This window comes from Thalia democratica, chromosome 6 (genome assembly GCF_965202585.1).
Source record: "Thalia democratica chromosome 6, ktThaDemo2.hap1.1, whole genome shotgun sequence".
NCBI classification, from domain to species: Eukaryota; Metazoa; Chordata; class Thaliacea; order Salpida; family Salpidae; genus Thalia; species Thalia democratica.
In genome coordinates, this window is record NC_139170.1 from 1,709,482 (window position 1) to 1,723,455 (window position 13,974).

General features: G+C 24.4%; 1 protein-coding gene across 1 annotated transcript; it reads right to left on the bottom strand.

Annotated features, from left to right (window-relative positions):
* Positions 1–96: 96 nt before the first annotated feature.
* Positions 97–10,044, bottom strand: LOC145838049 (leucine-rich repeat-containing protein 71-like). The gene is made up of 13 exons (XM_082945577.1): positions 10,031–10,044; positions 9,714–9,787; positions 9,244–9,393; positions 6,598–6,683; positions 5,705–5,841; positions 4,928–5,074; positions 4,178–4,331; positions 2,915–3,085; positions 2,517–2,549; positions 2,044–2,188; positions 1,445–1,672; positions 629–762; positions 97–204 (listed from the first exon to the last, which is right to left on the bottom strand). The coding sequence occupies exons 1-13, from the start codon at positions 10,042–10,044 to the stop codon at positions 97–99; spliced, it is 1,581 nt and encodes a 526-aa protein (XP_082801703.1).
* Between the last annotated feature and the right edge of the window lie 3,930 nt (positions 10,045–13,974).

Sequence of the window (13,974 nt, forward strand, 5' to 3'; positions counted from 1 at the left end):
TGGAATTAGAAAAAAAGAAATAAAACAGTTGAGGACTGAAAAAAGTCATAATAAACACAGTGAATTAAAATAATGTAAAAGTATAATAAAAATAAATTAAAAAGTTGAAGAACTTTTTTCTTCTTCCGTATAAGTTGGCTCTCTTTTTATTAAATTCTTTTGAATTTTTAACCAGTCTGTTTCTTTTTTGTTGAACATATTTCCCTTAAAAAAATAAAATAAGTCAAGTATTAATCAAGAATAAAAAAAATTCATAAATTAATTATACTAGAAAAAGTGAGTACTACATATTCTACAGTAATACTTAATATAAAGTTCTGAAAAATGTTGAAAGCTTATTTAAATTACTAAAAGTTTAATAATAACAATATTTATTAAAAAATAATTTGATATTGTTAATTAAATGAAATTTTAATTTCAATAAGCAAATGACTGGTTTTAGTCTTTTACTTATTGTTCTCGTGTTATAAATATTATCGATTATAGAATTTTATATTTATATAATAAGATAAACAACTTTTTTTGTAATAAAAAGTAGTGCAAGCCTTTGAAAATTGATAAAATTTAAATTTAAATTCTTATTTATAATAATATAAGAATAAAATAAATACAATTTTACAAAACTAACCTGTAAGTACAACTTGATCAGTCCGGGGTACTTGTTGAATTTTGTGTCCTGGTTTTTGGTCTGGTTGTCCAGGTCTAATTGGTAATCCAGGACTGTCAAAATTTCTGGTAATACTTCTGCGGTTATCAGGTTTCCTGGAATATATTTATTTGTTTGCTTAAGATTGGCGTTAAAATATGCTATTACTTAATAACTTAATTTAAATGTTTTTTTTTACTATTGATCGAAGACAAGTTCTTTTTTAAACTCCATATTTAAACTCCAACTTTTTTAAACAAAATATTCAACCAATCTAAAATTTTATTACTCATTATTTTATTCAAATTTTAACTAAAGTTTTCAATAGTAAAAAAAAATTGGTTCAAAATTATTAAAAAACATAGTATAAAACTTTTTATTACCTTCAACAAAAAATCAAACATTTGTTTAGCATCTTACTTAAGTAGTTGACTTGAAAACTGTGCAGAATTTTACTCAACAAACTAGGAATAGGTTAAAAAAATAAATTAGAAATAAAATGTTTTTGAAACACACTTTAAAAAAACGAAAACAAACATACTAACAAACAGCGATTTCAACAAATTAAGGAACTCTAACTAAATTTTAACATACTACACAAAAATCAATAAAAATAATAAAATTCACAAGAAACTTTCAAAGATTGAGACTTATTGTCGCCATCAAGTTATATATAACAATTAAGTTAAATATCTAATCTAAAAATAATACTTAAATTAAATAAATAATACTAATATAATAAATAAACTAAATAATATAAAAATAATAAATTAACCAAACAATAATAACACAACAAACTTGCAAGATTGAGGCAAACAAGACTCATGTTGCCAGGCAACAGAATCTTCCCCTCCGTCGCCTCCACGTTGGGGGCCACTAGGGGGTGCTGGCATCCCTCCAAATCCTCCTCCTCATTGCTGAAGGGAGTGTTCTTGCCCGAGGGAAGTCCCCCCTTTTGAAAATTGGCGGACTTTCTGGGTTTTTCGCGTTTTGAAGTTTCAGTTGAGGAGTTGGTGTTTCCGTCTTCTGATTAAATAAATCAAATAAATAAATAAAAGAAACAGTGAGAATTAAATTGAATAAAATGAAAGTATTTCTTAATACTTAAAACCTTAGTGAAAATTTAAAAGTCACAATGATATAAAAATACCAAAAAAATTATTTATTGTTTGAGATTAATAATGATAATTTTGTAAGTTTAAAGTGTTTAGTAAATAAGAAACTTAGAATAAATTTTTGTATATCAGTTATCAAAAATATATATATTCTAAAAATTACAAAAGTGTCTTTGTGCAAAAAAGTCTTCGTGCATATCCCACCTCAAACTTGTTTTAATTGATTGATACTGATTGAAAAAAAAGTTTGTTCCAAAGTTATAGTTTTAAATTTTAACAAACTTTTTTTGTGTTTGTTTTTATCCGTGTCTTTATCTTTCTTTCCAGTGTTTTCTTGTTGTTTGTTCTTTTTATTTTTTCCGTCTTTCAACTTATTCGTTCCGCTTTTGTTGCTGTTAGGCCGATCTTTTACTGATTCCGTTGAGGTCTGATTAAATTTTTATAAAAATAAAAAAATACATGAGCGTTTTTGTAAGTAATTTATTTTTTCAGATATGAAAAAGATCTTAAAGTTTGAGAAGCATATCCATAGGTGTTTAATAACAAAATATTTTTAAAATGTGTTTTTAACTTTATTTAACAAAATATTTCAAAGTTTTATTTAATATATATATTATAAAAAGTCATGAATCATAATTACTAACAAATTTTACATATTTCTATAATCGTTTTTCACTACTGTAATTAAAGTTTAAGTACTTAAAAACTTAAAATATTATTAAATTTTTAAATTAAAATTTATTTTTGTAACATACCTTTGCTTTTTGCGAATTAGCCAAGTCCATGGTCTGAAAATATAAATATATTTAAACAAATAGTACAAATATTATAAATATAAAAATAATATATTTTTAAACATAGATTATTTAATTAAACTGCTACTTAAGTAAACTGGCTAGCATGTAAATTTTACCGTTTTAAATTATGTTTTTAGTTACAAAAAATTTTTTTAAACTTTACTACTTTTTTATTCACATTTAATAATAGAAAATTCTCTTAATAAAAAGTGTGTAATACTAAAAGTTATTTACCAAAAGTTATTAGTCATTCTAAATTTGTTACAAAAAACTGAACAAAATAAAACTAAAATTACAAGGGTATAAAGTCTAGTTTCATAAACTATATTAAATATTCACAATTAATAAAAACAAACAGAGAAAATATTTCTTGGGTTGGCGCTGGACATCATTTTTCTCCTTTCGACGACTTCCTCGTGCGTCAGTTTGAACTGTTTTAGTGACGTCATAATAGCCAACAGACCCGCGTCTCCGATGTAGTTTGACGACAAAGACAAACACGCCAGAGTTCTGTTCGTTCTCAAGGCCTAGAAAAGTAAAAAATAAATAATAACTTAATAATTTATTAATTGTAATTGTCGAAATAATGTTTGTTCCCAGTGACTAAGAAATGAAGTGTATAAATTAACTTATTAATTCAATTAATTATATGATTTAAGTTCTGTTTGTACACAGTGACTATACAAATAAAAAAGTAAATAATAAAACTTTAAATATTTATGAAAAAACAGGACTCCATGTTAAGGAAAAAACTAAAAGTAAAAAATTGCAGGAAGATAAAAAAATATGTTTTAATTGAAAAACAAGAACATTTTATTTAGCATTTGACAAAAGTAGAAATATAATATTGTAACTTGTTTTAAATTAAACAATTTAAAGTTCTCAACTTACATGTCTTTAAGAAGCTTTTTATCTAATATTTATTTTAACATTTTATTACTAACAAAACAATGTTTCACTCCTGTATTTACATATAGGAGATTCTCAGTTGTTGTAAACAAATCTTATTCAAGTAGAATCTCCTATATGCAAATATAGGAGTGAAACATTGTTTTGTTTGTAATAAACTGTTTAAATAAATATTAGATAAAAGTATAAATATCTTTAGAATGCAAAGACACAAAACTAAAAGCAAATACATCAAAACATTTACCAAAAGCAATAAATACTAGACATACTTTTGAACTAAGAGATTAAAATAATAGTAGCATTATTATTAAAACTTGAAAAATTAACAATACACTATGAAGTGATTATAAGCTTTAGTTCAGAGTAAAATAGTAATTTTTAAACTTATAGCATTTAAATAACCTTAAGTATAATTAAAACTATACTTTGTTAAGTAAAGTGTATTAATTTTAAATTGTTGGAAATATCAAATAAACACACTTTTTCAATATGTTTTGTAAGTTTTAAATGATTATTTTTTAATATGACCTTACACAAATATACTTTCTGAATGAGATATTTTACAATTTAATGGCGACTTCACAGTATGAAAGACCTTACCTCAAAAAAAAATGTACCAAAACATTTGAACTATGATAGTAATAAAAAATGTATAAAAAAATTAAAAAAACTATTCTTAAAACTGTCCAAATTCAATATTCAAAACAAACTTTTGCTATATGTTTCGCCCCTTCGTCGCCAAGTTTATTGAAACTCAGATTTAAGTTGAGAATCGATGAAGATTGAAACTTTGAAAGTGAAAAAGCAATGTTCAAAGCTCCTATTTCAGTGATTAAGTTGTTTCTCAAGGATAAGTTCTGTAATCTGTTATGAAATGAACAACATTTATCACAAGCCCCTATTTCCAAATGGTAAGTTATGTAGCCTGTAATGTTTTTTGAAAATAAAGCTATCAAGACCCTGAAGAAATCTATAACTAATTAAAACCTTATAACGCTATTTTGAAATAGTATCATGTTTTTATAATATTATTATTTATTTGGAGCACCAATATTACTACCATAAACCAAAAAAAGTCTGGAAATTAATGTCTAAAGCTTTAAACTTTTGTAAAAATTTAAATAACTATTAGTTAAGATAAAATTTGAAATACCATAAAAATTAAATATGGACAAAAATTAAAAATGTCCTACATTATCTAAAGGGTAAAACACTAATAATAAAACCTACTAAACTAACTTGTTTCATTTTTATGTAATAAACAATTTTTTTTTTGTTCAACTTATTGATAACAAAAAATTAGAAAGTAATTTGGTCTTTAAATTTTACTTTTGTTTAAAATATCTCTAGATAAACTTAACAACTCTAAAAGTAAAACGCATTTTTGAAACTAATCAAAACTAAGAAAAAAACTATAACGTAAATGCTACATGATTACATATATATTTTTTATAACTCACGAATTGTCTTCAGTAATGAACATGTGAAAGGGTTCTGTGTCTCTGATTGGATTAGCTTCTAGAAAGAGTGTTTTCACAGTTGGCGCGCTTTTCAGTAACGTGGCGAGAGATGAAACTGCTAGGTCGTTCATTCCAGCATTCCATAAACTTTAATGTAGTTTTTAAGTACAATGAGTATAAAATATAAAAAACAATAAAAAACTTTAATAACGTTTAAGTTAGTATTATGTTGTGATTAGAAAACTTTTTTGTTAGCTTGACTAGTTTTGACCAGTGATTATGAGTGTCCCATATATTTCAATATTTAGTTGTTGATTATTAAACAGACTAAAAAATGTAATTTTTTTCATTTTATTAAAACTCACAGATTAAAGAAATAGTACAAATAAGTATTTTGCAAAAAAAAAGGAGTATTTAAGCTTTAGGATTCTTTAAAAACTATCTTCAGTGCATAAAGCATACAGTCACAAAAAATTGCATAAAGCATTACATATAAAATGTGCTAAACTTATAAAGCATAATAAACCTAAAAAAGACCATAATTTATGTGTCATTGCAATTGTACAGTTTTTTGAAAAAAGTTCAGTATATTAAAGTAAAAATAAAACAATTTGTTTGATTTGTACTAATAGAAAGAATAAGTGGACTTGATATTTCAAACTCTAAATAAGTGACTTGTAGTTGTTGAACAACTTATCTTGCTTTAGAATGGAAATATTTTTTGATTAGATACATAATATGTGTTATTTTAATATTTACACTTTCAACTAAGCTAACTTCATAGTAGTTAGCCTCTCAAGGTAGCACTGCTTCAAAACTTCAACTACTTTACTGTTCAACTTCCATCCTCTGATGTATATTTCTTTGATGCAGCTGATTTTAGATTGTCTCGTGTCTTCTATTTCGTACTCGCACTAAAAAGTAATACTTTATAGATAAAATAATGGTTTACAGCTTACAGGGCTGCTAATTTCTGAAGTTAAAAATCCAGTATAAGTGATAAAAAACAGCAAGATTTTATGAAAAATAAAATAAATGCACAAATTGGCAAAAAAAAAAGTAATAAAGTTTAAAATCTTAAGTTAATCTTTTTGATAACAAAAGTGATTTAATATAAAGAAAAAACTCAAAAAAAAAAAAACATTTGTTTTAAAGCCATAAAAATATTTCTTGAGCTTTACATAAAAACTTTGAAAAATCCTTATTTATACCAAGCTTTAAAAAACATAACAACTATCCTAAGTTGTTAGAAAAGCTTGAGTGTGCAAATATTCAAGATAAAATTATGAATTTTTAATTAAAAAATACTCATTTGGGCCAAAAAAGTTTTTTCTGTGTTAACTAGAAAAATAAAACATACAACATCAAGTGATAAAACAATTATGATTTAATTAAATTACCCAGCACAATATATAACAAACTTATTATAATATTTCAATTAAAAACAGTTAAAGTAAAAACTAAAAAATGCTTATGAGGACAGTAAAAATATGTTCTTTAAATTTTACTGGTTACACTCAAAGCAGTAGTTTCAAGTTGGCCACTTTAGAAAGTTTTATAAATTTAGTTTGTTTTGTATGAAAACTTTGCTCTGCCTGAATGCTATTTGTCCAAAAATAATATTTTAGTCTGAATCAGTAAAAAGATATCAACTATCTAAACAAACCAACGTCTAGGGTAGGGCGGTAAATTTCATTGTTGTCAATAGCAACGTATGTATTGAAAATGTTTTCCTTGTCAACAATTGAATTTTCATCTGTAATAAAACAGTTTAAACACACTTTACCTTGATTTTAGTATTTGTTAGTATCTGATAAAAAAAGAGTCATTAGCTCATTTTCTGAAAGTTACAGTTTGTTGTTTTAGTATAGGGGTTGGCAGGCCAAAAAACGAACAGTTATAATATACTTTGAAAAACCTACTTTTTAAAAACTTTATGAACAAAAAAATTACTCAAATAGCTATATTCTGGATATATCACTAAAATATTAAGGTACTTTTGAAAACAAAATTGTATTAAATTAGTTGCAATATAGTTTTTAGTGTTTGCCAATCCCTAATTCAAGTGTTAGTTGTGTAATTTTAGTTACAAATGATTTGTCTGGTAGAGTTTCAAGAACACTTGCTGAAATTGAAAGTTACACAATTATAAAAAAACTCCAATGAAGGTTTTGCTTTTAACCAAACTTTTTATTTGAAAACTTATGAACATCAGTAACTATAAGTTATATTCTACAATATTAATTAATCTCTGGTACAATCTTTGAATAAAATCCAAAGATTATTGATATTAAACTTTTTCATTTAAATAGACAAAATCCAATAAATCAATTCCATTCCATGCAGGCCATGTTTTTGATAAAATTTTTTCAGATTTTCTGAACTTCTTCCAGGTTTTCGAAAGTACACATTTTTGGGTCTATTTTTAGTTTAAAGCTAATTTTAAGGTTAAAAACTGTGTTAAGTAGTATAACAGCATTGAAAATTTACCGTAAAATTACGTTTAACTTGTTAATAAAAAAGTTTGATGATTACAAAAAGTTTTCATCTATATGAAAGATTACAAAAAGATTCATCTATATGAAAGATTATTTGTGTCAAATCAAATTTATACTACTTAACAAGTAAAAACTGTTTAAAATTCCATATTTCTCCAGGTTTTTTAGCTTAAACTGTCAAACTCCAGGTTTTTTGGCAACCCTACTCCATGATTTTAAAAATATTAAAAACAAATTTATCTATTGACAGGGTTGCCGCTCTATGAGTCAAAAAATCTTCCCTGAAAGACCAGAAAGTTCCCTGAGTAACCTTAAACATCCCTGAGTTTCCCTGGGATTTTTTCAAATCCTTAAAAAGTTTGTTTTTGTATTTTGCGCAAATTACTAATACCTCATGCTCATTTTTCTTCTTTTCCTCTTTAATAAAATGAAGGTTGTTTGTGTATGCTTCTGTGTTAGATGCTTACTAAAAATATCAAAAAAACTGTTTAAAAAAAAACAATGTTAAAAGGTCAAATAATTGAGATTAAAAACCAAAATTTGTGCACAACTTTGTGTAAAAATGTTAGTTAATTTAATACATGAAAGAAAAAAGCTTAATTTCTTTGATATTTTATTTATTCTTTTTTACTGAAAACAAGTAGTTGTAAACAAATAATTTTATTTAAGAAATAATGACTTATAGTACAATTTAGTTTTATAAAACTATGCAAGTAACTAAAAATAAAAAGTTTATTGGAACTTTTCAATGCATAATAACTACAACTTTCATTTCTCTAACCTGATTGTTTTTGTTTAATTTTAGTCATGATAAATATAAATTTTATACTTATAAAAAAACTACAATGCTAATTCTAAGAATATTGAAGAACTAGCCACAAGGCTAAAAATTTCTATATAAGCAATCAAAAATAAAAAAAACTTTTTTTTTCGGACAAAATATTGAGACTGGATTAAGGGCATAGAGGGGGGAGTCCAACATTTTTTTTTTACTAAAAATAACTTTGGCTCTTATATGAAAGCTTAAAGTACAAGCTACAAGCCAGTTTTTAAAGAATTAAAAAACTTTATTTAACTTTTGAGATATTGTAATTTTTATAAAAAAATTCCAATACAAACGTATGGACCGCAAATTATTTAGGGCCAATTTTCTTGGAAATTTAAAAAATCACTAAAAATCTATCTTCCCCTTCATTTTTTGAGCTAGAGACCTCAAACTTTCAGGAAACATTTCTTTTATAGTTCAAAAGACTTTGATTGATGGAATTTTTAAAATATTAAAAAATAAAAGTTAAAAAAAAAAAAACAAAAAAATAGGTTGTTTTTTTTAATAAAAAATTTATTTTCAAAAAAAAAAAAAAACCTGCATTTAATTTTTTTCAAATTTTATAATACACTTTCTGTGAAAATTTGAAGAAGATTGCTTAAAAAATGAAGGAGAAGAAAGGTTTTTAGTGCAATGGTCTTTTTTTGTTTTTAGTTTGCGCCTTCCATAAGGAACCTATGGAGGTCACTGATTTTGATCGCTCATATCTCAAAAATTACTTTGCATTTTTTCAAGCGGTTAAAAATGTCTGATAGCTCATTTAAAACTCTATAAAATAAGAACAAAGTTTAAAAATCAAAGTAAACCCCCCCCATGCCCTTAACATATCTTATTCTAGAACTAGAAGAAAAAATATCCCTGAGAATTTTTAATAATTCTTAAAACTTTTCTGAAATTTTAAGAAAAAATCTAAACTGCCTTGAGTTTGTGGCAACCCTGAATTGATTAGAGTTTTTAAAATATTTTTTTCATTTACTCTTGTTTTCTTTTACCTTGCTCAGAGTCTCCTTTTTCATCATAGTTTTTCCAGATCTGGTTTCTGTTCCTGATGATTGGCATCCCAGAGGCCTCAAGACCTGAGCTTGTCCAAATTTCTTGAAAGTCATCAGGAAAGTTGCCGCTGCTAGCAAAACCGTTGGATACTTTGAAAAATTTGTTCTATTACTCATTAAAAATCAGTAATAGTGGTAATATATATACATTTTAATAAGATCTTAGAATAAGTTTATTAAAAAAAAAATTTGTAGTGTTAATGTAACTAACTAATTAAGCACATTTAAAATATTCTTTTTAATCATAAAAACTGAAACTTGTTGTAAACATCTATTTACTTAAACAAACTTAAAACATTTCTATAATTTGTTATGTCAGTTTTATTAAACACACTTTTAACATTATTATAATAAACAAACTTGTAGAATCAATATATCAAATTAAATACAAAAAAACTAATTAAATAAACCTATTGTGTCAATTGGTTGGTGCTTCAATGCAGATATAATTCCTTTTGCTTGCTTCTTTGTTTGTTTCCCAAGTCTATTTAAAAATTTAGTAAATATTACATAAAAAAAAGATTTATCACACTTTTAGGACTTAGTTATAAATAAACACATATCAAAGGAGTCCTGAATACTTGAAATGAATAATATTATTTTCACCAAGTCAAAAATGTTTAATAAAAATAATTTTCAACTATTAAACTTTTAAATAAGCAAAACTTTTGTTACTTTTTCACTAAATACTAATGATAGAATTATTTTGAAGCTTGTTCAAACTTACTTTGTTTTGGACATCTTTCTTTATAATAAATTTCAATAAACTTGAAGGTAATTATGACATCTACAATGAAATATAGAAGTAATAATTAATTTGAAAGTACTAATACAACAAATTTCAATAAATTGAATTACATTTTAAATTATCTACTCTTTGTAAAACCGATAGACTGATCATTAGTAATAAATTTTAAAATTTTGTTTGATTTAAAATATTCTTATCAGACAAAATAAAGTTGTTAAACAATAAAAAGTAGATTTTTTAAGAACTTAATTTAATTAAAGTACACCAGTCCTTAAAACTGTAAAATAATTAAGTTTGTAACAACTTTCAAACCTAACTGAAAATATTTAAAAATAGTTGAGTTTTGTAAAAAATTTTAAGTTATTTTTAAGGTATACTTAGTTTTTTGTAATCACAGGATAAATATGTTTACAACATAAGACCACTTGAATATAAATTCATTATTTAGCTCATAATGTTATTTTATAAATCTTTGTTTTTGTTTTAATTTAATTAAAACTGGTTTAGAAGAAGCACAAAACACTATTTTATCAGTTTTTTTTTTATTTGAGAATTTAAAATAAAAGTTTACTAAAATAAAAAACTTTTTTAATAATATATGAAGTAACCTAACACATTTTTAAAAACAAACTAAATTTATAAAAAACTAAAACATCCAACAAAATAATCATAGTTGTAAATACTCAAAAAAAAAAGGTTTTGTTAAATGTTATAACTTAAGATAAAAAATATAAGTTATAATCTAGGTTTTTGATTTAATATAAAATATTGAAATCATGCATAGCTTGTTTTTGAGTCATAGAAACTGCTCGTGGTTTTAGTTTTAGCCAAGTTAACAAAACGTCTATGATTAAAAGTGCGCGGTGTGTTTTTTCTGAATAAGTTATTAAATTTCGTTTTCAAAAAGTTGTATTAATTGACGTAAAACTGCAAATGAAACACTAGGCATAATTTAAACTTTTAAAAGCTTTAAAAAGTTATACTTTTCAAATAACTCGAGTTAAAAACATTTTAATGCATTTAACTAGTTTTTTTTAAGTATCTTTATCTAGGACAGGGTTCGGCACGGCAGATACTTGGTGGTCGGGGGCCAAATATTGAAAGTTGAAATATTTGCGAGCCGCAGTCGTAATTTCAGTTTTACGTTTCATAAAAGACCCAAAATATCTGGTTACGAATTTCTCATGAATTTAACTTAAGACCTTTTTTTTATATTCGTTCTAGCTCAGCGGTACTTAACCTTTTTTCATGTTTTACCTGTTTTCGGAAAGTGATTAACAAATTTACCCCTATAAGAAAAAAACTATATTTTATGAAACTTAAGCTTATAAGATATAAAAAGTTGTGAAATTCTAAGAGTTTATTAAACTATAAAAATATTACAATAAAATACTAACTTATAATTAAAAGAAATTAATAAACATTAATTTACATAAATTGTAAGAATAGAAATTTAACCCCTAAAAATTACTCTCAGAGGTAATTTTACTTCAGGTTAAGAATCGCTGTTCTAGCTAAATTTCGGAATATCTGGTTAAAAATAAAAAAAATTTGCAGCTCATATTTGCGTGCTCATGACTCATGAAAAACATCTTTCCTGAATCTTATTAAAAATAAAATCAAAACCGTAAGCCGCACTCCTGAGCTCAAATATATAATTTTTAAATGAAGATAATATTAAATTATTTTAAATAAGCTAATATAACTCTGCTCCATTTAAAAAACATTAAAGAGCTTAAAAAAACACTTTTACATATATGTACACTTTTAACATAATTTGTTTATTGAATGATAATAGAAAAACCGCTCAAAACGTTTGGTGTAAGAACCTGGTGTTCAAAAAAAATTTTTGCTTATCAATTCGTACACCACACCACAGTATATAAGTATAATGATATAAAAACATTTTTTATTACTAAAATCAGATTTTAAATAGGCAAAACGTTTTCTAAGTGTACAAATTTTGTTAAATACAATTGTCACAACTAAACCTAGGTAAAACAACTTGTATCATGAAAGCTAAATTCAATGTTTAAGGGCAAGGGTTGGCAAAATGTGGCCCACTAACATGTACTTTTTTTGAATGGGATATATGGCCCGTTAAAAGTAAAAGCTGCGGCCCGCAAGCATGCAAATTTGGCCCGCGGATAATAAAATATATTTTAGGTAAAGTTTTAGTGTAACTCAAAACTTGTACTAAATGATTTGGAAGAGTTAAAACTGAAAGTTTACGGCACTTTTAGAATTTTACCCGCGACCACCAAATGCCTGACGACCACTGTTTTAGGGAGTTTTAATGCAAGTTTTATCAATTATAACCCTTTAAAAAGTTTTAAATTACGCTAAAAAAAAACTGAACAATAAAATAGTTAGCTTGAATAACACCACATTCAGAAATTCATTGGTTTTAAAAGAAAATAACTTTGTTGTTTTTTAATTGTACCTAAATTGCTATAAATAAAGGGTATCTATGTAAATTTTCAACTTAATACTTATTAAAAGTTTGTTTTTACAAATCTAAAACGCTATGTTCAGGTAGTTTTTATAGATATATTGTTTATTGAACGAAAAAAAGCGCTCAAAAAGTTTGGTCTAAGGACTTGGTGTACAAAGGAACCTTTCAGTTATCGAGTCGTACACCACATGCTTATAAAGTTGCTTACGAGCTTACATAGTTTCTTTAATCATTTAAACATTCAAATCTTTAGTAATAAAACAATCAACTAAACGAAAATAAAAATGAAAGAAAATAAAATTAAACGAAAGTTTACTTAATTTTGTGTTTAATAGTGTACTATGAATCCTGTTTAGTAATATACTAAAAAAATATACACAACTTTAAATCAACTTTTAAAAGAATATAAAGAACACTTACAACAAAAGTCTGAATACTTGAATTATAGGTTACAACTTCTTTAAAGATAGTAAAATGTAATACGCTGAAACATTTTTACGAAATTTTTTATACAAGTATTTTGTGCTAAAAAGGTAACTTTTATTTTATTTAATAATCTAACTTGAACAGTAAAAACAATTTTACATTTGAATAGTAAAATAGACTATTTAAAAAAGTTTTTAAAGAATTTTAAAGAAGTGATTTTTACAATAACTGAGTTTAACTTTTATATATGAAAATATGAAGATAAGTTTTGTAAAATTTATACTTTGAAAAAACAGAAAAAAAAAACAACTTTAACAATAATGATATTAACAACAACAAATTTTCTTCTATTTTAATTTTTTTTTTTTTTTTGAATTTTGTCCGAGTCTAAGACTGTAATAATAGAAAGCAAGCAAAATTTGCAAACATAAAAAATTTTTTTTGACCTTAAAAAAAATAAAAATATTTTTCAACTTAAGTTATACTTTATTTTCTGCTAAAGTAAAAACATCTATAACTTTTTTTTTACCTTTAATTGCTAAAAAAAAAGTTTGTAAGCATAAAAAAAAAAGTTTTTAAGTATTCTGAACTAAATTCAAAATAGCAATCTTAAAGAATAATCTTAAAAAATAGCCATATTAAAAAATATCAAATGGTCTTAGAAAGGTTGAGTGATACAACTAACATTTTGACGTATTTTTCTATGTATTTATATTTATAATATTAACGATTATAACAAATTTTGATTATTGATTACTATATAAGTTTTTCTATTAAAAGTATTTTTGTAATACTAAATAGCTTGCTTAGAAATGTAAGTAAAAATTATTATTTTTTGTTTTACAAACTTTGATTTTAAAATTTTTATTTTTATTAGATTAATTTATTTAGTTAAAAAACCTAATTGTTTTTTTATATTTAAGTTTTGTATAATCATTTAGTTAAGGATATTTTAAAGCAACTGCTACTGTTATCGTTGAAATAATGATTATAAAAAAATATATAACTTAGATTTTAGTTTTTTTTTAATAAATAGTAAAAA